The sequence below is a fragment of the Rhinopithecus roxellana genome, chromosome 11 (genome assembly GCF_007565055.1).
Source record: "Rhinopithecus roxellana isolate Shanxi Qingling chromosome 11, ASM756505v1, whole genome shotgun sequence".
In the NCBI taxonomy this organism is placed as follows: domain Eukaryota; kingdom Metazoa; phylum Chordata; class Mammalia; order Primates; family Cercopithecidae; genus Rhinopithecus; species Rhinopithecus roxellana.
Window position 1 is genome coordinate 138,146,895 of NC_044559.1, and position 22,881 is coordinate 138,169,775.

General features: G+C 40.0%; 1 protein-coding gene and 1 non-coding gene across 5 annotated transcripts in view; one reads left to right on the forward strand and one right to left on the reverse strand.

The window, feature by feature from the left end:
* BMS1 (BMS1 ribosome biogenesis factor) overlaps positions 1–22,881 on the forward strand; it is a 47,681-nt gene that overhangs the window by 19,570 nt on the left and 5,230 nt on the right. For all 4 annotated transcript variants that reach the window (XM_030940556.1, XM_030940558.1, XM_030940557.1 and 1 more), the window contains exons 14-21: positions 13,152–13,225; positions 13,875–14,051; positions 16,779–16,967; positions 17,051–17,231; positions 17,478–17,536; positions 18,655–18,777; positions 19,694–19,841; positions 20,207–20,382. In XM_030940556.1, the coding sequence (XP_030796416.1) occupies positions 13,152–13,225; positions 13,875–14,051; positions 16,779–16,967; positions 17,051–17,231; positions 17,478–17,536; positions 18,655–18,777; positions 19,694–19,841; positions 20,207–20,382 (1,127 nt within the window). The remainder of the gene's footprint in view (positions 1–13,151; positions 13,226–13,874; positions 14,052–16,778; positions 16,968–17,050; positions 17,232–17,477; positions 17,537–18,654; positions 18,778–19,693; positions 19,842–20,206; positions 20,383–22,881) is intronic.
* On the reverse strand, positions 7,105–7,208 carry LOC115900607. Its single transcript, XR_004060276.1, has one exon. It is a non-coding gene; the product is annotated as a small nucleolar RNA U13 (small nucleolar RNA).

Here is a 22,881-nt window from a genome sequence, read left to right on the forward strand (position 1 = left end):
TTTTTCAATATCTAAGTAGTTTTGTACTTTGCTCATTTTATAAAGAACTCCACATTGAACAACTCTGAAATAATTCTTGGCTCATGCTTTTTATTTTCATAAGATAGATTCATAAGTGTTAGAATTGAGTCATTTTTATGGATTACAACTGCCACATGGTTTTTTGGAAGGTCATTCTTTTTGTTTTGTCTTGAGACAGGATCTCGCTCTGTTACCCAGGCTGGAGTGCTTTGGTGTGGTCATGGCCCACTGCAGCCTCAGCGTTGCAGACCCAAGCCTCCTGAGTAGCTAGGACCACAGGCTTGCATCACTATACCCAGCTAATTTTAAATTTTTTTGTATAGACAGTCTTTATATGTTGCCCAGGCTTGTCTCAAACTCCTAGGCTTAAGAGATACTCCTGCCTCAGCCTCCTAAGTAGCTTGAACCACAAATGTGTACCACCATGCCTGGCTAATTTTTAAATAGTTCGTACAGATGGGGGTCTTGCCATGTTGCCTAGGCTGGCCTTGAATTCCTGGGCTTAAGCAGTCCTCGCACCTTACCTCGCACCTTAGCCTTCCAAAGTGCTGGGATTATAGGCATGAGCCACTGTGCCTAGTCTGTAGTATGTGAATTTATTCTTTATATATATATGTGTGTGTGTGTGTGTGTGTGTGTGTGTGTGTGTGTTTTGGTCTGGGCTTTCAGGTTAATATCATTGATCTCTGTTGGTTCATTTATTTTTACTATAATTTAGTACTCTATGTAGCTTTATCATGTTATTAAGACCCCAGTTATTAAAACTGTGTCTCAACAGTTTCTTTCTCTTTATGTTCTGCTGGGGGCTTTTTTAAGGGTTCTTCTGACTATTCTCACTTGCTTATTGTTTTTTCCATAGGAACTTAAGAATCGTCTTTTGTTTTCAAAAGAAAGTGTGGTGGGTTTCTTTTTTAATCACTTTAGTGAGGTATAATTGATGGTAAACTACAGTGTTTAAAGTGTACAATTTGATAAGCTTTAATATGTGAATATACCGTCGCCACAATCAAAATAATGAACACATTTGTCACCCTCACAGTTTTCTTACGCCACTGTGTAACCCTCCATCCTGTCCTCTTTCATCGCAAGGTACATTCAGCTGCCTTGTGTCACTATTCAGTAGGTTGTGCCCTTTAGAATTTAATCGAAATGGGATCCTACAATATGTGCTCTTTTCTGTCTAACTTCTTTTACTCAGCATGATTATTTCAAGATTCATCCATGTTGTTGCATCTTCATTTCTTTTTGTTGGCTAGTGGGTAGTCCATTGTATGATGTGTAGCAATTTATTTATCTGTTAACCTGTTGATAAACAATTATCTCCAGGTTTTGGCTATTATGAGTAAGGTTGCTGTGAACACTTTTGTAGAAGTCTTTATATGAACCACCACTTTTATTTCTTTTGGGTAAATAAGTAGTTCAGAATGGACTAAATGGGTCATATGATAGGTACACATTTAATTTTTTAAGAAATTACCCAACTGTTTTCCAAAGTGTTTACACCATTTTCCATTGCCACCATAACTTTATGTGACTTCCGGTTGCTTTACTCTACATCTTTTCCAGTACCTGGTAATGTCAGTCTTTTTAAATTGTAGGCTTTCTTTTAGGCGTAGAGTGGTATCTTGAAGTTTTAGTGACTAATGGTTTCGGGCATTTTTTCACGTGCTTATTTGCCATCTGTGTCTTCTTTGATGAAATATCTGTCCAAATCTTTTGCACATTATTTTAATTTGGTTACATTCTAAGACATTTTATGTATTTTTGATACAAATTCTGTATGACATGTGATATGCAATTATTTTTGCCTAGTGTGTGCCTTGTCTTTTCTGTTTTTAATAGTGTTTTTCACAGAGCAAAGTATTTAATTTTGGTGTAGGTCAATTTATCAAAAAAATTTTTTTTCAGGGGGAATGGAGTCTTGCTCTGTCTCCCAGAGTGTGATGCGATCTCGGCTCACTGCAACCTCTGCCTGCTGGGTTCAAGCCATCCTCCTGCCTCAGCCTCCCAAGTAGCTGGGATTACAGGTGCCTGCCACCATGCCTGCCTAATTTTTGTATTTTTAGTAGAGATGGGGTTTCGCCATGTTGGTCAGGTTGGTCTTGAACTCCTGATCTCAGGTGATCCACCCGCCTCAGCCTCCCAAAGTGCTGGGATTACAGGCATGAGCCACTATGCCCTGCCCAAAATGTTCTCTTATGGACTGTGCTTTTGATAGTGTATGTAAGAAATCGTTGCCTCACCCAACGTCACAAATTGTCTCATATATTCTATAAGTCTTACAGTTACAGGTTTACATTTAGGTCTATAATTCTTTTTGAGTTAATTTTTTATAGGGTGTTGGGTATGGATTTAGGTTCCTTTTGACATATTGATATCCACTTTTCCCAGCACCATCTGCTGAAAAACTATTTTTTTCCCTGTTGAATTGCGCTGTATTGGTTGGCCATATTATGAGTGCATATTTCTGGGCTCTCTGTTCTGTTCCATTGATGTATTTGTTTATTTTTGTACCAATACCAACACTGTCTGTGTTACTTACAGCTTTATAATTAGTCTTGGAATTGGGTAGTTTTTAACTTTAGGTAGTTTTTCAAACTTTAGTCTCCTTCTCAAAGTTGTTTTGGTTAATCTAGGTTCTTTGCATTTTCATGTAAATTTTAAGATGAACATGTCAATTGCTATAAAAAAGCCCACTGCAATTTTGATTGGGAGTTCATGGAACTTGTAAACAATTTGGGAAAATTGACATCTTGAAAACCACATTGAGTCTTCTGATCTATGAACATAGTAACTCTCCATTTATCTTGTTCTTTACTTTCTCTCAGCAAGGTTTTCAGGATACAGGTCTTATATCACTCTCAGCAATTTATTTTCATATCAACTTGTATTTATGTATAGCTAATATATAAGAAATGCAGTTGATTTTTTTATATTGATCTTGTATCCTGCAATCTTGCTAAATTACTTGTTTGTTATTTTTTTTTTTTTGAGACAGAGTCTCGTTCTGTCACCCAGGCTGGAGTGCAGTGGCATGATCTCAGCTCACCGCAGCCTCTGCCTTCCAGGTTCAAGCAATTGTCGTACCCCAGCCTTGCGAGTAGTTGAGATTACAGGCAGCCACTACCACGCCTGGCTAGTTTTTTTATTTTTAGTAGAGATGCGGTTTCACCACGTTGGCCAGGCTAGTCTCAAACTCCTGACCTCAAGTGTGTGTTTGGAGGGGAGGGGTAAACTTTGACTAAACAGTATTCATGGTTTTCTAAGTAAATACTTCTTACTACCCCAAGGATTCTTTTCTTTTGTGCTGCTTTTTCTCCTGTTCTGCGTGGGCTTCCAAGTTCTGCTTTGACCTTTCACCCTGGTCCAATCTCATATGGTTCCCCCAGTTTCTGTGCGGGATGGTTCTGGGAGCCAAGCAGGATTCTCTTTATCTACAGAAAGGCTGAGATAGATCCCAGTGGTTTTACTTTCTTTCTTTCCTATCTGAATGACTTAATTTTTCTTGTCTTACTGCCCTGGCCTAAACTTCCAGGACAGTGTGGATTAGAAGTCAAAGTAAACATCCTTGCTTTGTCCTGATTTTGCTTATTTTCCACGTGAACTTAAGAATCGCCTTTTCTGGCTGGTCGCAGTGGCTCACGCCTATGATCCTAGTACTTTGGGAGGCCGAGGCGGGCGGATCACGAGGTCAGGAGTTTGAGATCAGCCTGGCCTGGTGAAACCCCGTCTCTACTAAAAATACAAAAATTAGCTGAGCATGGTGGCACACGCCCGTAATCCTAGCTACTCAGGAGCCTGAGGCAAGAGAATTGCTTGAACCCAGGAGGCAGAGGTTGCAGTGAGCTGAGATCGCGCCACTGCACTCCAGCCTGGGCGACAGTGCGAGACTCCGTCTCAGAAAAAAAAAAAGAAACACCTTTTCTATTTCCAAAATAAAAGTTTGTGGTACGTTTTTTCCTAATTAAACTTTTAAGTTTGAGGTAATTGTAGATTGACACGCACTTGAAAGAACGAATACAGAGAGATCTCCTGTATCTTGTACTGTAGCACTATCTATATATATGCACTGTGTATACTATGTGTACTGTAATACAAGGTCACAGCCTGGATGCCAGCATTGATACAATCTGCTGATCCTATGTAGATTTTTCCAGTTTTACCTGTGTGTGTGTGTGTTTTACGTGTGTGCGTATATACTTCTGTGCTCTTTTATCACGTGTAGGTTTGTGTGTCTACCAACAGTTAAGATACAGAGCAGTTCCATCACAAGGATTGCTTGTATTGCTGTTTTATAAACATACCCACGCCCCTGCTGTTCCCCAGCCCCCAGTTCCTTCCCTTGTGAACCATAATGTGTTTTCTGTTTCTACAATTTTGTCCTCTTCAAGAATGTTAAATAAACAGAATCATAACAGTCTATAACCTTTTGGGAGGGGCTTTTTTTCACTCAGCATAATTTCCTGGAGATCCATTCAAGTTGGTACATATACCATAGTTCATTCCTTTTTATTGCTGAGTAGTGTTCCATTGTATGGATGTACTGGTTTGTTTAACCATTCATCCAAGATCAAGCTGGATTGTTTTCAGTTTGTTTTGTTTTGTTTTCAGACAGGGTCTTGCTCTGATGCCCAGTCTGGGTGCAATGGTGTGGTATTGGCTCACTGTAGCCTCAACCTCCTAGGCTCAAGTAATCTTCCCACATCAGCACCCCCAAGGAGCTGGGACTACAGGCATGCACCACCGTGCCTGGCTAATATTTTTTTATTTGTTTGTTTGTTTTATAGAGACAGGATCTTGCTGTGTTGCGCAGGCTGGTCTTGAACTCCTGGCCTATTTTCAATTTTTGCCTATTAGAATTGAGCTACTATGAACATTTGTATACAGGTTTTTGTGTAAATATGCACTTCCCATTTTTCTGGGAAATAAATGCCCAATAATGCAATTGCTGGGTCATATGGTAATGGCACAGTTTCATAGGAGACTGCCAGAGTAGTTGGGCCATTTGATGTTTCTACCAGCAATTATGTGAGTGATCCAGTTTCTTTACATCCTTGCCAGTGTGTGGTGTTCTCACTGTTGTTTATTCTAGCTATTCTAATAGATATGTGATATTTCACTTCCCTGATGACTAATAATGGTGAGCATTTTTTCATGTGTTTATTTGCATTTTTATATCTTCTATACAGATAAAAAATGTCTGGGGATGTCTTTTTTTTTGCACTTTTAAAAACTGGGTTGGGTACTGTGAGTTCATTACATATTTAACTCCATGGTCAGATGTGTGATTTGCAGATACTTTCTCCTAGTCTGTAGTTTTCATTTTCTTAACAGGGCCTTTCACAGAGCGAAAGTTTTTATTTTTGATGAAATCCAATTTGCCAGTTTTTTTGTTTTTTGTTTTAGGGAATATGAAACTTGTATCAAGTCTAGGAATTATTTCCTATTCTTTGATCCTGAAGTTTTTCTCCTATGTTGTTTTCTAAAAGTTTTATAGTATTTTTTGTTTTCTCTTTACACCCATGATCTATTTTGATTTTTTCATTTTATGAGCTATGAGGCTTAGTCAAGGTTTGTATTTTCGCCTGCGGTTGAATAATTTTTCTAGCACCATTTATTTTATTGAATTGCTTTTGACTTTTGTAAAAAGTTAGTTGAGCATCTTTGTGTGAATCTGTTTCTGGATTCTCTTGTTCCACTGACTTCATGTGTTAATCCCTTGGCCAGTACCACCCTTGCTGTCTAGGTTCCTGTAGCTTTATAGTGAGTGTTAATGTTGAGTAGAGTGACTCGTCTTACTTTATTCTTATTTTTCAAGATTGGTTAAGCTATCCCAAGTCTTGTGACTTTCCATATAAATTTTAGAATAAACTTGTTTATGTCTATAACAACTTAGCTGGGATTTTGATAGGGATTGCATTAAACCTATAGATCAGTTTGGGGGGAGAATCTTTTTCTATTTTGAGTATTAAAATATATGAACACAGTATATTTATTCATTTTAGTTTTTTTATTTCTTTCATCAGTATTATGATTTTCAGCATCCTGGCTGGGAATATGTTTTGATAAGTTTAGACCTAAGTATTTCATTTTGATTGATTTTCATTTGTTTATCTTTTATCCTGCTAAACTCATTTGTTAGTTGTAGGAGGATTTTGTTTTGTTTTGTCTTTGTAGATTGCCTGCTATTGTCTACAAAGACAGTTGTGTAGAAAACATAGAGACAGTGTTATTTCTTTCTTTTCAACCTGTATGGCTTTTCCTTCTTTTTTTTTTTAATTAAATTTTTTGGGGGTAGTGATGGGGTCTCACTATGTTGCTCAGGCTGCTCTCAAACTCCTGAACTCCAGTAATCTGCCTGCCTCAGCTTCCCAGAGTGCTGGGATTATAGGCGTGAGCGACCACGCCCAGCCTTCTTTCTGTTTTAAATTTTTCTGCCTTAATTCAGTGACTGGACTTTTAGTACAATGTGGAGTAAGAGTGCTGGGAGTGGACTTCCTATGTTGTTCCCAATCTTTTCGCTGTTATTTATTTATTGTCATGATTAGATGTTGAATTTTGTCTAATCCCTTTTGGTGTCACTTGATATGATCATCTGGATATGGGTTTCATTCTTTACTCTTTTGATATAGATTACACTGATCCTTTTATTTTTTGAGACACAGTCTTCCTCTGTCACCCAGGCTGGAGTGCAGTGGTGCGATCATGGCTCACTGCAGCCTTGACCTCCTGTGCTCCAGTGATCCTCCTGCCTCCACCTCCCAAGTAGCTGGCACTACACGTGGGTGCTATCATGCCTGGCTAATTTTTTTTTTTTTTTTTTTTTTTTTTTTTTTGTAGAGCCAGGTCTTACTGTGTTGCCTAGGCTGGTCTTGGCTTCAAGGGAACTCTTGGCTTCAAGGGATCCTGCCACTTCAGCCTCCCAAGCGTTAGGTTTACAGGCAGGAGCCACTGCATCTGGCCTGATTAATTTTTTTGAATGTCAAAGCAGTCTTGTATTCCTGGAATAACTCTCACTTGATCATGAATGAAAATGAAGATACAACATATGGAAATATGTGTGTTTTTTGTTTTTTCTTTTCTTGTCAGATGGTTAATGTGCTAATGTTGTAACAAGGGTCAAGGGTGGCATATCCCACATACATGCATGAATACCCAGTCATGACACTTATGAACTATGAAAAGATCGCCATGTGAAAATTTTTATAGAAATCTTTTTATGTGTTGTTGGATTCCATTTGATAGTATTTTGTTGAGGACTTTTTCATTCATGAGAGATATTGGTCTGTGGGTTTTTTTGTTTTGTTTTGTTTTGTTTTTGTGGTGTTCTGTCTTCATCTGATTTTGGCATTGGGATAATACTAGCCTCATAAAAAGAGTTGCAAAGTGTTCCCTATTCTGTTTTCTGGAAGAGTTTGCATAGAATTGGGATGAATTCTTTAAATATTTGGTGTAATTCTCCAGTGAAACCATCTGTGCCTGGAGATTTCTTGTTCCAGAAGCTCTTAATTACAAATTTTATGTCTTTAATGGTTATAAGACGATTCAGATTATCTATTTCATCTTGCCTGAATTTTGGTAGTTTATGATTTTCAAGGTATTTCAAGTCCTGTTAGGGAAGTGGAAGTTGCACTGAGTGCCTTCTTGAAGAGACCAGCTTGAGTAGTCTGAGGGTGATGTTTGGAGTATTTGCTTAACACTCTTTAACGGCTGTGGGAGCCTTTTTGATAACCCTGTGTTATTCGTGATGTTGTTGGGTTGTATCTTCTCTGTTTTTATCTTTGTCGTAAAATTTATTAGTTTTGTTGATTCTATTCAAATAACCAGCTTTTTGTTTCATTGATTCTCTGTTTTTCTGTTTTCAATTTTATTATTGATTTCTGCCCTTTATTTTTTATTTTTTTATTTTATTTTATTTTATTTTTTTGAGACTTAATTTCACTCTTGTTGCCCAGTCTGGAGTGCAGTGGCACGATCTTGGCTCCCCGCAACCTCCACCTCTTGGTTCAAGTGATTCTCCTGCCTCAGCTTCCCGAGTAGCTGGGATTACAAATATGCACCACCACGCACAGCTAATTTTTTGTTATTTTTTGTAGAGATGGGTTTCTCCATGTTGGTCAGGCTGGTCTCAAACTCCCTACCTCAGGTGATCCACCCGCCTTGGCCTCCCAAAGTGCTGGGATTACAGGCATGAGCCACTGTGCCCGGCCGATTTCTGCCCTTATTATTTCTATTCTTCTGTTTGGGGTTTATTTTGTTCATCTTGAAGTTTCTTAGGTTATTGGTTTATCTTTTCTCATTTCTAATGTGAGCATTTAGTGCTTAAATTTCCTTCTCAGTACTGCTGTGCTGTACCCCACAAATGTTCATGTGTTGTATTTTCATTCATATTTCCTTTGGGACTTCTTTTTGGCCCATGCATTATTTATAAATATGTTGTTTTAATTATCAAGTATTTAGAGCGTTTCCTGTCTTTCTGTTATAGATTTCTAGCTTGATTACATTATGTTCTGAGAACATATTCTTATGATTTGAATTCTTTTAGATTTGCTGTGATTTCTTTTATTGCCCCAAATATACTTCATCTTTGTAGATTTCTATTGGCTTTAAAAATGTGTGTATTTTGCTATTGGGGAGTGGGCTGTTGTACAGATGTCAGATTTTGCTGGTTGACTGTTCAGATCTTTTGTAAATCCTTGCTCCTTTGCTGCCTAGTTTCACTCTGTCACTTATGCTAGAGTGCAGTGGCACGAACATGACTCACTGCAGCCTTGACCTCCTAGGCTCAAGCAGCTCCCCTGGCTTAACCTCCTGAGTAGCTGGTACTGTAGGTGTGTCCCGCCATACCTGGCTAAATTTAAAATTTTTTGGAGAGACGGGGCCTTGCTATGTTTCCCAGGCTCAAACTCCTGGCCACAAGCAATCCTTTGTCTTGGCCTCCCAGAGTGCTGGGATTACAGGCATGAGCCACTGCGCCCAACCTCTGCCTCGTTTTAACAGTTGCTGAGAGGAGGATGTTGAAGTAGGTGTCTTCTTGGTGGGTTAATCCTTTTGTCATTAAGCAGTTGTTATGGTCACTTCCTTTTCACGCCATTGGTGAAGGAGGGGTCCCTGCCCTAAAGTGTAGAAGATGGCTGAACATGACACCTGGTGTAGATGGATGAGATTGACAGCAGTGTTTTAGTCACATATACCCACAGCTCGGAGAACACTGAATGCCACACAGGGTCATATGGGCACCATACTCTGTAGCAGAGTGAGGGCTGGGGGCTGAGGAGGCAGGCAGGCTTGGTAGTAACAAGAGCGCACAATGACTAATGGTTCCTGAGGGGGAATGCAATTGGCTTGTTTGAATAAATTCATGGGCTGGCAGACAGGTGAAGTGAAACTTCTTAGGCTGAGGTGCAGCAGCTCTGGCTGATAAAAGAACTAGCCAGGTGGGGAGCCTTTCCTGCTGGGTGGCAGGGTAGGAGCTGTCTGTCAGAAACAGGAAAACCCATGGCTAGGCCTTTGGGGCCCTGTAAGGCTCAAAGATGCCAAGGCAGCATAGGAAATTTTAGATCTTAAAATTCAGCGAAGACCCTCTCCAGCTCTGGTAACTTATTTTGCTTGAAGTCTTACTTCATGAGATATTAATATATTCATTCCTGCTTCCTTAAAAAATTAATGATTATATAAGATGTCTTTCTCCATTCTTTTACTTTCAGCCTACTTAGGTCCTTAAGTGAGTTTGAAGTTTCTTACGAACAATATCTAGTTGGGCCATGTGTTTATTATAGGCTCTCCATCAATCTGTCTTTTGGTTTATTTAGACCATTTACATTTAAGGTGCTTATTGTTACATAATTGCTTATGTCTGATGTTTTTATTGTTTGCTTTTTTGTTTCCTTTTTCTTTAGCTCCATCTTCATCTATTTCTGTATAATGTTGTGTGTATCTCTTTGTATAGTCTTAAAGTGTTTGCTCTGGATGTTACAACATGCATATTGTAATATAGTAGTCCACTGGTACCAGTATTTACCACTTCAAAGTGTGGAAACCTGCCTTGCATTTATGTCTCTTTACCTTTTCCACTTTTATAAATCACTGGCTTGAGCATTAGGTGGTGGTATAGTTTTTGTTTGAGTCGTCAAATGTGATTTTAAGAACTGTGGATTGTCTAGTGTGTGGTTTCCACATTTCTGGTCTTTCCTTTGTCCCTCCTCCCATAGTGCCATATTCATCCCTTCTGCATAAGAACTTTCTGTAGTCATTTTATTTTGATTTTTTTGTTTTAATTTTTTGTGTAGTGGAACTGACAGAACATGTTTCTCTAGCCACTTTTTAGCATTTCTAAATTTACCAGGGACAAATTCCTATATTCTCTTCCTCTGAGAATGTCTTTATTTCTCTCTTCATTTCTGAAGGGTAGTTTCATGGGATATAGAATTTATAGCCAACAGGTTTTTTTGTTTGTTTTTTTGTTTTTAAGCACTTGAAAATGTTGTGCCACTTCCTTCTGGCCTCCATGATTTTGGAGGAGAAATACACTGGCATTTGAGTTGGCGTGTCCCTGCTGGCATTCTGCCTTTTTTGATCTTTGTTTTTAGTTTTGAAAGTTTAATCAGTGTTGCTTTCTTTTGGTATACTTTGAGGTTTGCTCAGCTTCTTGAATCTGTAAGTTTATATCTTTCACCAAATGTGGGAAGCATCAGGAATCAGTTATTTGCATGCTTTCGCAGCTCTGGTCTCCTGTGGGACTCAGATAACATAAATGCGGGGTCTTTTGTTATTGTCCCACAGGTCCGTGCAGCTCTGTTCATTTGTTTTCAGGTTATTTTCTCTCTGTTGTTCAGACTGGGTGAATTCTGTTGATCAGGTTTCAGCTTCTCCGATTCTCTCCTCTGTCGTCTCCACTTTTACTCAATAGAGCCCATCCAGATAGATTTTTTTTTAATTCTGTTACTGTATTTTATATTTCTGTAATTTCCATTTGATTCTTCTTCAGTTTCTTTGCTGACGTTTTCAGTTCTTTGTTTGTTGCCATAGGATTTGTAGTTGCTTGTTGAAGCATTTTTATACTGACCGTTATAAGCGATGATGGTTCCAACATCTGCCTATGTAATTTTTTTATTTTTGCAGGCAGTCCTCCTGTTTCGGTTTAGTCTGTAAGTCCTGGTCTACTTTGTGGGCTGTAATTCCATTGATAATTTAATTTCAGAGCCTTCATGGTGTTATTTTGGTCTGTTTGGCGTATCTGGTATCACTGGGGTTCTCCCACCAGTCCCTGCTGATGCCCACCTGAGGGAACAGGGGAGCTGCCCCAGGCTGGGCCACCTGCTGCAGCTAGGTGGGTGGGGAATGGTGGTTTTCTTGGTGTGTGGAGCTGGTTTTCTTGTTGTGGGGAAGATCTCCTTTGATCTGGGAGAACTGAGTCTGCCTGGGTTGCCTTCTATTGCTACCTTGGGAGTTGGGAGACTCTGGGCCTGGGTCACCTTCCTATTGGATGAGGTCCAAGAAGACACCTGGCCACTATACATTCCCTAGTCCTAGAGTCTCTCAGCAGCCTTTTTCTTTCCACCTTTCAGAATTCTCCATTGATCATCTCCTGTCTATTATTTCTAGAGTTTAGGTTACACTTTTTAGGAGGGAATAATGTGTTATCTTCTCTAGACCAGAAATCCTTAGTGGTGGTTTCCGGTTGTAACTGTGCTAAAGGGAGAACTGGCGTATTTGTGAAGTCAAGTCTTTCTTTTGAAATGAGAACATATCATTATTCCGTAGATAATATTTACAACACCTACTTCCTTGGGTTGAAGAATGTGGTTAAGCTTAGGAAAGTACTTAACGCAGTGCCTGGTGTGGAGAGCACATACGAGTGTTGTTGGTGATGCTATTCCTTTCGTCTTTGGTAGCATATTAAAGCTTTTTTTCTTTTTTTTTTGAATAAAGTTCCGGTGCATTTCTTGTTAGGTTTATTCCTATTTTATCCTTTTTTGGTTTTATTACAAATAGGCACTTCTTATCTATTATAACTTCTACCTGGTTCTTTGGCCCTTATGTGAAAATGTTTTAATAGCCTTCTAAACATTGCTCTCCCAAATGAGTTTTAACGTGCCTGTTTCTTTTGTTTTCCTTTTTTTGAGACAGGGTCTCACTCTGTCACCCAGGCCAGAGTTCAGTGATGCAATTATGGCTCACTGCAACCTCTGCCTCTCAGGCCCCCAAAGTGCTGGGTTTACAGTCATGAGCCACTGCACGCAGCCCTACTTGTCTATTTCTTTTAAGAGTGAGAACTATAATTGAGCCCAGAGCTCCAAAAACAAATGAAAGAATGAATGAGTGAATAAGCTCTTCCCATGGGTTTGGTGTGGTTTGGGGCTCTACTCTTAATCTAAATGCTGTATTTTATATAATCTAAGATTTCCCCTAGGTGTGTTACATGATTGTGTTGTGTTGAACTTACATTGAGACTCCTTTTCACATGTGCTGCTATCAGCGTGGGGCTTTTCTATTCACTCTTTGAACTATTCATTTGGGGGACACAGACCTCTGTGTCTTTTGAGTGTCCATTGGTTGGGTGCAGTGGCTTATGCCTGTAATCCCAGCACTTTGGGAGGCTGAGGAGGGCAGATCATGAGGTCAGGAGTTTGAGACCAGCCTGGCCAATATGGTGAAATCCTATCTCTACTAAAAATACAGAAATTAGCCAGGCCTGGTGGCGGGTGCCTATAATCCCAGCTACTTGGGAGACTGAGGCAGTAGAATTGCTTGAACCCGGGAGGTGGAGGTTAAAGTGAGCCGAGATCATGCCACTACACTCCAGCTTGGGTGACAGAGCCAGACTCCGATCCAGAAAAAAAAAAAAAAAAAAAAAGAGTATCCATTATCTACACTGGAAAAATTGAGATTGGGATTTTGACATAAAGTGTGGAAATGTGGATTGGGTCCATTTATTTTACCTAAACAGATGATGAAATACTAATTGTTTTACGAAACATTCCCTAGTGCAGTTTTGCCTGTGTGTGTGGTGACGGGAACAGTGAGAATGAGGCTTGGAACGTGGAGTGCGCTGTGGGCCTGTGGTGGATGGGGCCAGCAGCACCTGCACGCCTGGCTCACAGAGTAGCCCTTGGGTGTTCTTTTCCCAGAGGAGCTCTACGGTGACTTTGAAGACTTGGAAACAGGGGATGTGCACGAGGGAAAATCAGGTCCTGATACTCAGGTATGACTTTGCTGTGGCTGGCTGTTCTTGGTCATTGTGTTCTGAGAGAGGCCCACATTGAGAAATGCAAATCTTACTTGTGATGTGTGAAGACTGCAGACTGGATGGATAGATTCCTTCCTAAAGGGTGGGGATGTGGAGACCAAAGAGAAGCTTTCTTGTTTACTTCTTAAGTTTTGGATGACAGTTACTACCGCTTTTTGCCATAGTCATTTGCCAAGTCCACTGTGATTTTTCACTCACAGAAGTCTTAGTTTCTTGGACTTACATTCGACCATTGCCATCATTCTCCTCTTCTTAAATTTAAGTGTCATTTAAAAGAACGAAGTCCCTGTTCTCCCTAATATTTCTTTGGAACAGGGTCTGGGAGCATCTCAGTGAGGGACACATCTATTATTTTTATTCTAGTTTGTGTTCCCAGCCAGCTTAAGGAATGGCAGCTAATTGTAATGCAGATGTAACCATTTCCTGTAGCAGTACCATGTTATTCAGAGACAAAGGTTGTGTTGTGTTTTGTTTTGTTTTATTTTATTGATAGTGATAACAGATTTTGGTAAGATTTTTGTTTAAATCGAACTTTAAAAAATCTAATGTTTAAAGAAAAGACCTTCATAAACATACACAAAATTTTTTCTTCTGGAAATTTAAGAATGAACATATAGAGAAAGAACTTAAGGAAGAAATTGACCCCAATGAAGAAGAAAGTGCCAAGAAAAAGCATTTGGATAAGAAGAGAAAATTGAAGGAGATGTTTGATGCAGAATATGATGAAGGAGAAAGCACATATTTTGATGATCTTAAAGGAGAAATGCAGAAACAAACACAGGTGAGAAGCCTCAGTTCCTCTCAGCCCCTTGTCAAGACTATCATAGCACAGGAATCCCTGATTTTGTTTGGGTCTCTGCTTCCTATCCTGCTTCTGTGCCTTTCATTTGGACTTCTGGGTAGAGATATATGTGAGTGTGTTTATTCATGCAGTGAGCTCATTGTTTCTGCAGTCAGAAGGTCACCAGAAAAAGATCCATACCTATTTTATAACAAGAATTAGGAAACAGAAATGACTGAGGCATGGTCTCTACTTTTGAGACTTTTAAAATGTAGTGATCTGAGACTGTGTGTTCATTTCAGTGCAAGCATTGGCTGCCTATTCCGATTGCTGCTCCCTGATTTGAATGGCAGGTGATCAGTGGCCCCTGTGGCTTATGGACACACCAGAGCTCCCAGGAGGAGTGCTCTGAAAACTCATCCTGGTCAGAGTTCAGAAGGACATGTGGAGTGTAAGGTCCGATGCAGAGATAAAGGGAGATGGTGTGGCCCTCCTGCCTGGGGGTGCTGAGCAGGTTGCTGGAGGCGGTGATCTCACTCTGAAGGAGACAGACACAGAAACGTGTGCAGCTGATGGTGAGCATCTGAGTTGCGCCTTGTTAGTGAGGCCAGGAGTGCCTGTGTAAGCTGGAACAGATCTAGGTCTTCATTTAGTCAAAGAACTATCTCCTGATTAGGCATTAGCTTTGTGGTTGCAAGTCTGTGTTGACCTTTGATTGGCATGACTAGGCTAACAATGAAGTTTTTGCTTCACAACATTTACAATTTAAAATTACCTAGAGCCTTGTGGGCCATTGGAAAAGACTGAATGTTTCACTCTGAAATGGGAGTCCTTAGAGGGATTTGAGCAGAGGAGAGACATTCAGGTAATCAGATCACTCTGCCAAAAGATCAGTCGGGTGGCACAAACCAGAGAGCTGGCAGTGGAAATGAGACAAAGTCAAACCCGGATAGACTTTATTTGGAAGCTGGGTCAGTAGAATTTCCTGGTGGACTGAATGTGGGGTGTGTGAGAGAAAATGAGGATGGTGACTGGAAGTTCCTGGAAGGATGGGTTGTTGTAAGTTAGACAGGAAACCCTCTGCAGATGCAGCTTTGGGAAGATGATGTTTGGGTCGGCTGGGTGTCATGCAGACAAGTGGAGTGTCAGGTCTGGAGAGAGGTCTGGCCAGGGACTTAGATGTACAGCCCTCAGCATGTAGATGCCACTTAACGTTGTCAGGTGGCCGGGGAGTGAGTGTAGAGTGAGTGGGAGGAGCAAGACTGGCATGGGCGAGATGGGGCGACTGTGGCTGTGAGGCCTGAGCAGTGCCCAGGCAGGAGAAGCAGTGTGAGCATGCAGGCACACGGGAAGCCAGTTGTACACGGAGGCGAAGCGTTGTTCAGACCCTGCTGCCATGTTAACTATGGTGAAGGCAGAGTTGACCACTGGAAGAGTCCTTCAGTGTGGAGGCCTTCATCAATCTTGGCAAGCACCAATTTTCATGGATGTAGGAGAATGGGAGCAGAGGTACTGGAAGCTGTGACTGCAGAAAACTTTCTGGGGTTTTGCTGCAGAGAGAAGCAGAGAAATGGAGCAGTTGTTGGTGGAAAAAGTGGAATCAAAAGGTTTTGAGATAAGAGAGGGAACAGAGGGAACAGCTGTTGGAATAAAGTCCAGGAAGAGTGGATGGTGTCTAATGAGGCAGTGATGTGTGGCCCTGAGTAGAGGCCTGGACAAATCATCTGTTCCTGAGCTGCCCGTAGAACTTTCTGTGATCATGGAGATGCATGTCTGTTCTTCCCAATATTGTAACCCTGGCTGCAGGTTGATATGGACCACTTCCAGTGTGACTAGTATGATTGAGGAACTGCATTTTGAATATTACCTAATTGTAATTAATTTTAATTTAAACAGCCACACATAGCTCCCCTATGGGCCAGGTCAGAGCTCTGATAAGGCTGGATATGGGAGGAAACCCTGGTAGAGGGTTGACCATGGAAGTTCTTTTGGTTTTGGAGTGAATCAGGAAACAGCCATCAGCTGAGTGGAGGTGAGGGTGGTGTTGGGTGTTTGAAGACGGGAAAAGTGTGAAAGAATTGTTTGGAGAGGAAGAAAAGAAGGTGTGGACTGGAGACGTTTCCAGTGTTCAGGCACGCAGGGCTCCACAGAGTTATCTACATTTGCTGTCCCTTGGAGCAGCAGAGAAGAAAACAGTTGGGACATATTCTGAGCAGACTGTAGAGGTAAAATGTGTAGGGTTTTTTTTTGTTTCTTGCTTTTTGTTTTTTGAGACAGAATCTCGCTCTATTGCCCAGGCTGGAGTGCAGTGGCACAATCGCAACTTACTGCAATCTCCGTCTCCCGGGTTCAAGCAGTTCTCTCACCTCTGCCTCCTGAGTAGCTGGGACTACAGGCACACACCACCTCACCCAGCTAATTTTGGTATTTTTAGTAGAGACGGGGTTTCACCATGTTGGCAAGACTGGTTTCAAACTCCTGATCTCATGTGATCCGCCTACTCCTCATCTCATGTGATCCGCCTGCCTCGGCCTCCCAAAGCGCTGGAACTACAGGCGTGAGCCTCTGTGCCTGGCCAAATGTGTAGTATTTTTAATAGGATAAAGCCTACATAATTCTGTCCATAGTTTCTTTATTTAGAAATTGCTCCTTTGTTCATGTTAATCTTATGTTTATTACAGATAACGGCATATGGGTTTGCTTTTTTTTTTTTCCTGTCATGTGTAGCTGAATCGCGCAGAATTTGAAGATCAAGATGATGAAGCCAGAGTTCAGTATGAGGGTTTTCGACCTGGGATGTACGTCCGCGTTGAGATTGAAAATGTTCCCTGTGAATTTGTGCAGAACTTTGACCCCCATTACCCCATTATCCTGGGTGGCTTGGGCAACAGTGAGGGAAATGTTGGATACGTGCAGGTGGGTCCCTTTGCTGCATATTTGGTGCCTGAGGCTCTGTGGATTTCCCCTCCATCAATCATCTTACCCTCGTGTCCCCTCAGATGCGTCTGAAGAAACATCGCTGGTATAAGAAAATCCTCAAGTCCCGAGATCCAATCATATTTTCTGTAGGGTGGAGGAGGTTTCAGACCATCCCACTGTATTATATTGAAGACCACAATGGAAGACAAAGGCTTCTAAAGTATACCCCACAGCACATGCATTGCGGAGCAGCCTTTTGGGGTAAAATATGATGACAATAACTTGCCTATTGCCGAGATTAAGCCTTACAAGCTGCATTATTATAGCTTTTCGCTTTTCCTTTCATAAAATTTCACTCCTAAGATTTTTCTCTTTTCTGGGAGCGGGGAGGTGGTTTGGAGTATATATGTAAATCTATATCCAAATCCAAATGTCCATATCCAGTATGTTAAACTAGAATCTAAAATTTGTGGTTTGTTACATTTCTTTTTTTGCTTTTCCTTTAAGGCCCTATCACTCCACAGGGAACTGGTTTCTTGGCAATACAGTCTGTCAGTGGCGTAATGGTAACTATCTTGGATGACTTCTTTTACAGATTGGTTTGAGAAATATATCCTGAATGTGGGTTATATGCATGAGACTTTTAAGTTGAAAATTACTCATTTTTATTAATATAAAGTAAATTTCCCTTTGCTTTTACTCTTCCTACATCCTTTTCAGTAGGGTGTGGGATTAAAGGAGGGGAGGTGGAAGAATTATAATGGTACATTTCCTATTTTTGTGCATCTTTTGGATTTATTTATCTAAGCAAGTACTTAAGCAGTGCTCACCATGTGCCAAGCACTATATGAGGTTGTGAGGAGCCATCAGAGACCAGCCAGACACGAGACTCCCTGCAGCGTGCTGGGGTAGCAGTCTGTTCACACCATTTTCATTTGACCAGTCAGGCAGGGCAGGGTTTATCGGTCCCATTTAACAGAGAAGAAAGCAGAATAATGAGCAAATGGAATCTGCCCTGGAGGTCCAAATTTTAATTTCCTAAACATTGCAACTGTATTTTCTTTTCCATTTCATTCCAAATAAATCATTATAGTGAAATAACATTCCTCTGAAATCACTCTCAGGAAAGTACTCAAGTAGCCCTTGGTTTTTTGTTTGTTTGTTTGTTTGTTTTGTTTTGTTTTGTTTTGTTTTTTGAGACAGAGTCTCAGTCTGTCATCCAGACTGGAGTGCACTGGCACGATCTTGGCTCACTGCAACCTCTGCCTCCTGGGTTTAAACGGTTCTCCTGCCTCAGCCTCCCAAGTAGCTGGGATTACAGGTGTACACCACCATGCCGAGCTAATTTTTGTGTTTTTAGTAGAGACGGGATTTCGCCATGTTGGCCAGACTGGTCTCGAACTTCTGACCTCAGGTGATCCGCCCACGTCAGCATCCCAAAGTGCTGGGATTACAGGTATGAGCCACTGTGCCCGGCCTCATGTCACCCTTGTTATTTTGGCTTACTAACTTTAGTTTTGGATTGCTTTTGTCAGACCACTGGGTTGCAAGTTCAGATAGTCTCTCCTGTTTTTCTTAGCTAATTGTAAGTAAAATTCACTTTGGTAATGTATTGTGTCACATAGAATTGAAGTTTTTCTCTTGCTGACATTATTCCTATTTCAAATTTTGGGGTTCCTGTTAGCCTGATTTTCGGATAGCTGCCACAGGAGTTGTCCTTGATCTGGATAAATCCATAAAAATTGTGAAGAAATTAAAGCTAACTGGTTTTCCATATAAAATTTTCAAGAACACTTCATTTATTAAGGTCTGTATATATATATATTCTCATATGTATAAATATCCATATTGTTTGAGAAAAGGAATGAAATACCTCTAAAATATGGGCCTCATGTTTTTAGAAAAGTATTTGAAATCTTTTATAAACTTCATATTTTGTTTGCTCCTTTATATTCTGTTACTTAACTATGCCAAAGAAAGCAGTAGTAAAACAGCTATTTAGGAATTGAGGCTGTTACTCATGACTTCCATGTGAGACTGCCACAGAAGTCATATTGAAAATATGTCATTTTATCCACTGGGTTTTGTTTCCTACTTTTAAAATTTGTGTTAACAAAGGAAAAAAAAAATCACAAGTTTGTCTAACCATTCAGCAGAAAAATCGACAAAGCATTTGCAGACAACTTGGCAAGGGTACAGAGAAATGGATGTACTGTTTTTCAGTGTTCCGGGAGGGTGGTTTGAGCAGCATTTATTGACAGTTTCATTAGTGTGGATGTTTCCATTAGAAACACAGAGTTAGGAAGATCATAAAATGTTCTTGCAATATAAGGTAATAATACCACCGGCGTTTATCTTACTGTTTTCATGTTCTAAGTGCATACACCTGAGTAAAAGGATCTGAGCTGCAGTCCAGTCTGAGAGACACCAGCAAAGGCTGCCTAGGCCAGTTCAGTCCAGTAAATCCCTCTTCGATCTTCTCTTCCACACAGACAGCGGTGATGAGCATGCCCATGAGCCCACATGATTATTTTGGGGGAAATGAAAGGGTTGTATTTTTGAGGTAGTAATTCCACTTTCAGGGGCAAATACATTTTGATTATTGTATCACCCTTCAGTGAGTTGTTTTTGTCCTTTAACCAAGTATGTATCTTTGAAGTAAGAAGTAAAGCATAAAGTATATGATTTTGTGTGTGTGTGTGTTTATCTTACTATACCTATAGGGAATGTTTAATTCTGCCTTGGAAGTGGCCAAATTTGAAGGTGCTGTGATTCGAACTGTCAGTGGGATAAGGGGGCAGATCAAGAAAGCGCTCCGAGCTCCAGAAGGCGCTTTCCGGGCCAGCTTTGAGGATAAATTGCTGATGAGCGGTGAGTGTCTTGAGTAGTGTTCAGGGCAGAGTGTTACCATTCATGCTTGACCTCTAGCCAGTGTGATGAGAGGCTGGAGTCAGGTCTCTAGAGGCTAGAGTCAGGTCTTTAGAGAGTTGAGCGGCTCCAGCCTTAGATCTTCCAGTCTTACGCGGTGTGCCCATTCGCCTTGTGTCTGCAGTCCCCTGGCCACACCCAGTAACAGTTCTGTGATCTATGAGAATAGTTTCCTTAGCGAGCTTTCCCTTCAAATACTTTGCAGCCAGGCAGAGAAGTTTGGAGTGAAGGTTTTTTTCTTTGTTTCTTCGCAATATGGATATGAATCTTCTTTTGAAAATGTTTAAGTAAATTACCTCTCTTTTCAGATATTGTCTTCATGCGAACTTGGTATCCTGTTTCCATCCCAGCCTTCTATAACCCAGTAACATCTTTGTTGAAACCAGTGGGTGAGAAAGACACCTGGTCAGGAATGCGGACCACAGGCCAACTCAGGCTCGCCCATGGCGTCAGACTAAAGGCAAACAAGGACTCTCTGTATAAGGTACTGGTTGCGTGTGTGTTAGGGGAGATGAAGCCTGTGCTCTCCAGACAGGGAGTAACACAGATACTTTTCTATAATTTCGTACGTGCTTTGAATGTTCAAGTGTAAAGTCTAACGTTAAATTTGATTGAACAACTGTATATTCATGGAATATTTTGGAAATGGAACACCAAAAAATGGTAATAGTGGTTCTTTCTGGATTGAAGACAAACTTATCTTTTTTAAAATAAATTTTATTTTATATATTTGAGGTTGAACACATGATCTTAAAGGACACACATAGATATTAAACTGGTTACTATAGTGAAGCAAATTAATATATCTACCATCTCACATAGTTTTTTTTGTGTGACAAGAACAGCTAAAATCTACTGATTTAACAAAAATCCCAAAGACAATACATTTTTATTAACTATAGCCCTTATGATGTACACTAGATCTCTAACTTGTTCATCCTACATGTCTGCTACTTGGTATTATTTTAATGTACGTCTCCCCATTTCCTATTGGTCATTTCCTATTTGGCCCATTTTTCAACTGAGTTGTTTTTTTGCTATTATGTTATGAGTTCTTTACTGATTTTTGGATATTAACACTTTACCAGATATGCGGTTTGCAAATATTTCTTCCAGTCTGTAGGTTCCCTTTTCATTTCGTTGGTTGTTTCCTTTGCTGTGCAGAAGCTTTTTAGTTTCATGCAGTCCTCCTTGTTTACATTTGTAGCCTGGCTTGTGGTGCGATATACAAAAATTATTGCTAAGGCCAATGTCAAGAGGCTTTTCCCCTGTGTTTTCTTCTAGGAGTTTTATGGTTTCAGGTCTTATTTAGGTCTTAGGTCTCATATCTGTTTTGAGTTGATTTTTGTGTATAGTGTATGATCAGGGTCCAATTTTATTATTTTGCAAATGGAAATCCAGTTTTCTCAGCACTATTATTGAAGAGACTATCTTTTTTTCCATCGTGTTGTCTTGTTTCCCCTTGTCAAAAATTAGTTGACAGTATATGTTTGGATTTATTTCAAAGGTCTCTGTTCTGTTCCATTGGTCTATTTTTTTGTTGTTGTTTTTATGCCAGCACCATACTGTTTTGATTACTATAGCTTTGTAATACAATTTTAAATCAAGAGGTGTGATGCCTCCAACTTCTTCTTTCACAGTAATCTATTGGCCATTTGGGGTTTTTTGTGGCTCCATATGAGTTTCAGGATTGTTTTTTCTTTTCTTTCTTTTTTTTTTTTTTTTTTTTGGAGACAGAGTTTCACTGTCACCCAAGCTGGAGTGCAGTGGCATAATCTTGGCTCACTGCAACCTCTGCCTCCTGGATTCAAGCAATTCTCCCGCCTCAGTCTCCCAAGTAGCTGGGACTACAGGCACGTGCCACTATGCCTGACCAGTTTTTGTAGTTTTAGTAGAGACAGGGTTTCACTATGTTGGCCAGGCTGGTCTCCAACTCCTGACCTTGTGATCAGCCCGCTGCGGTCTCCCAAAGTGCTAGGATTATAGGCGTGAGTCACTGCGCCTGGATTGTTTTTTTCTGTTCTGTAAAGAATGCCATCAGAACTTTGATGAGGATTGTGTTAAATCTGTATATTTGCTTTGGGTAGTGTGAACATTTTAACAATATTAATTCTTCTGATCCATAAACATCAGAACTTTGATGAGGATTATGTTAAATCTGTATATTTGCTTTGGGTAGTGTGAACATTTTAACAATATTAATTCTTCTGATCCATAAACACAATATTAATTCTTCCATTTGTTCATGTCTAAATTTCTCTCATCAGTGTTTTTTGGTTTTCAAGTGTACACATCTCTCACCTTCTTGGTTAAATTTATTCCTAAGTTTTCATTTTTCTTTGATGCTATTGTAAATGAGATTATTTTCTTGATGTCTTTGTCGGCTAGGTTATTTGTATATAGAAATGTGACTGATTTTTATATGTTGAGTTTATACCTTGCAGCTTAACTGAATTGATTTAGTAGTTCTCACAGTTTTTTGTGGAGTCTTTGGAGTTTTTTACATATAGGATCTTGTCATCTGCAAATAGAGATAGTTTTACTTCTTTAATTTAGTGGCCTTTTTTTCTCATCTAATTGCTCTTGCAAGTACTCTGTTGAATAAAAGTGATGAGGCTGGGCATCCCTATCTTGTACTCAATCTTAGTGGAAAAGCTTTTAGTTGTTGCCCACTAACTATGATGTAGACTGGGTTTTTCATAAATGGTCTTTATTACGTTGAGGAACTTTCCTTCTATACATAAACTATTAAGAGGTTTTATCAAGAAAGGTTGCTAAACTTTGTTAAATGCTTTCTCTGCATCAATTGAGGTGACCATGTGGTTTTTTCATTTTGTTAATGTGATATATCACATTGATTGATTTACATATATTAAACCAGCCTTGCATGCCAGGGATAAATCCCACTTAAATATGATGTATAATGTTTTTGATGTGTTGTTGAATTCTATTTGCTAAAATTTTTTTAGGATGTTTGCATCAG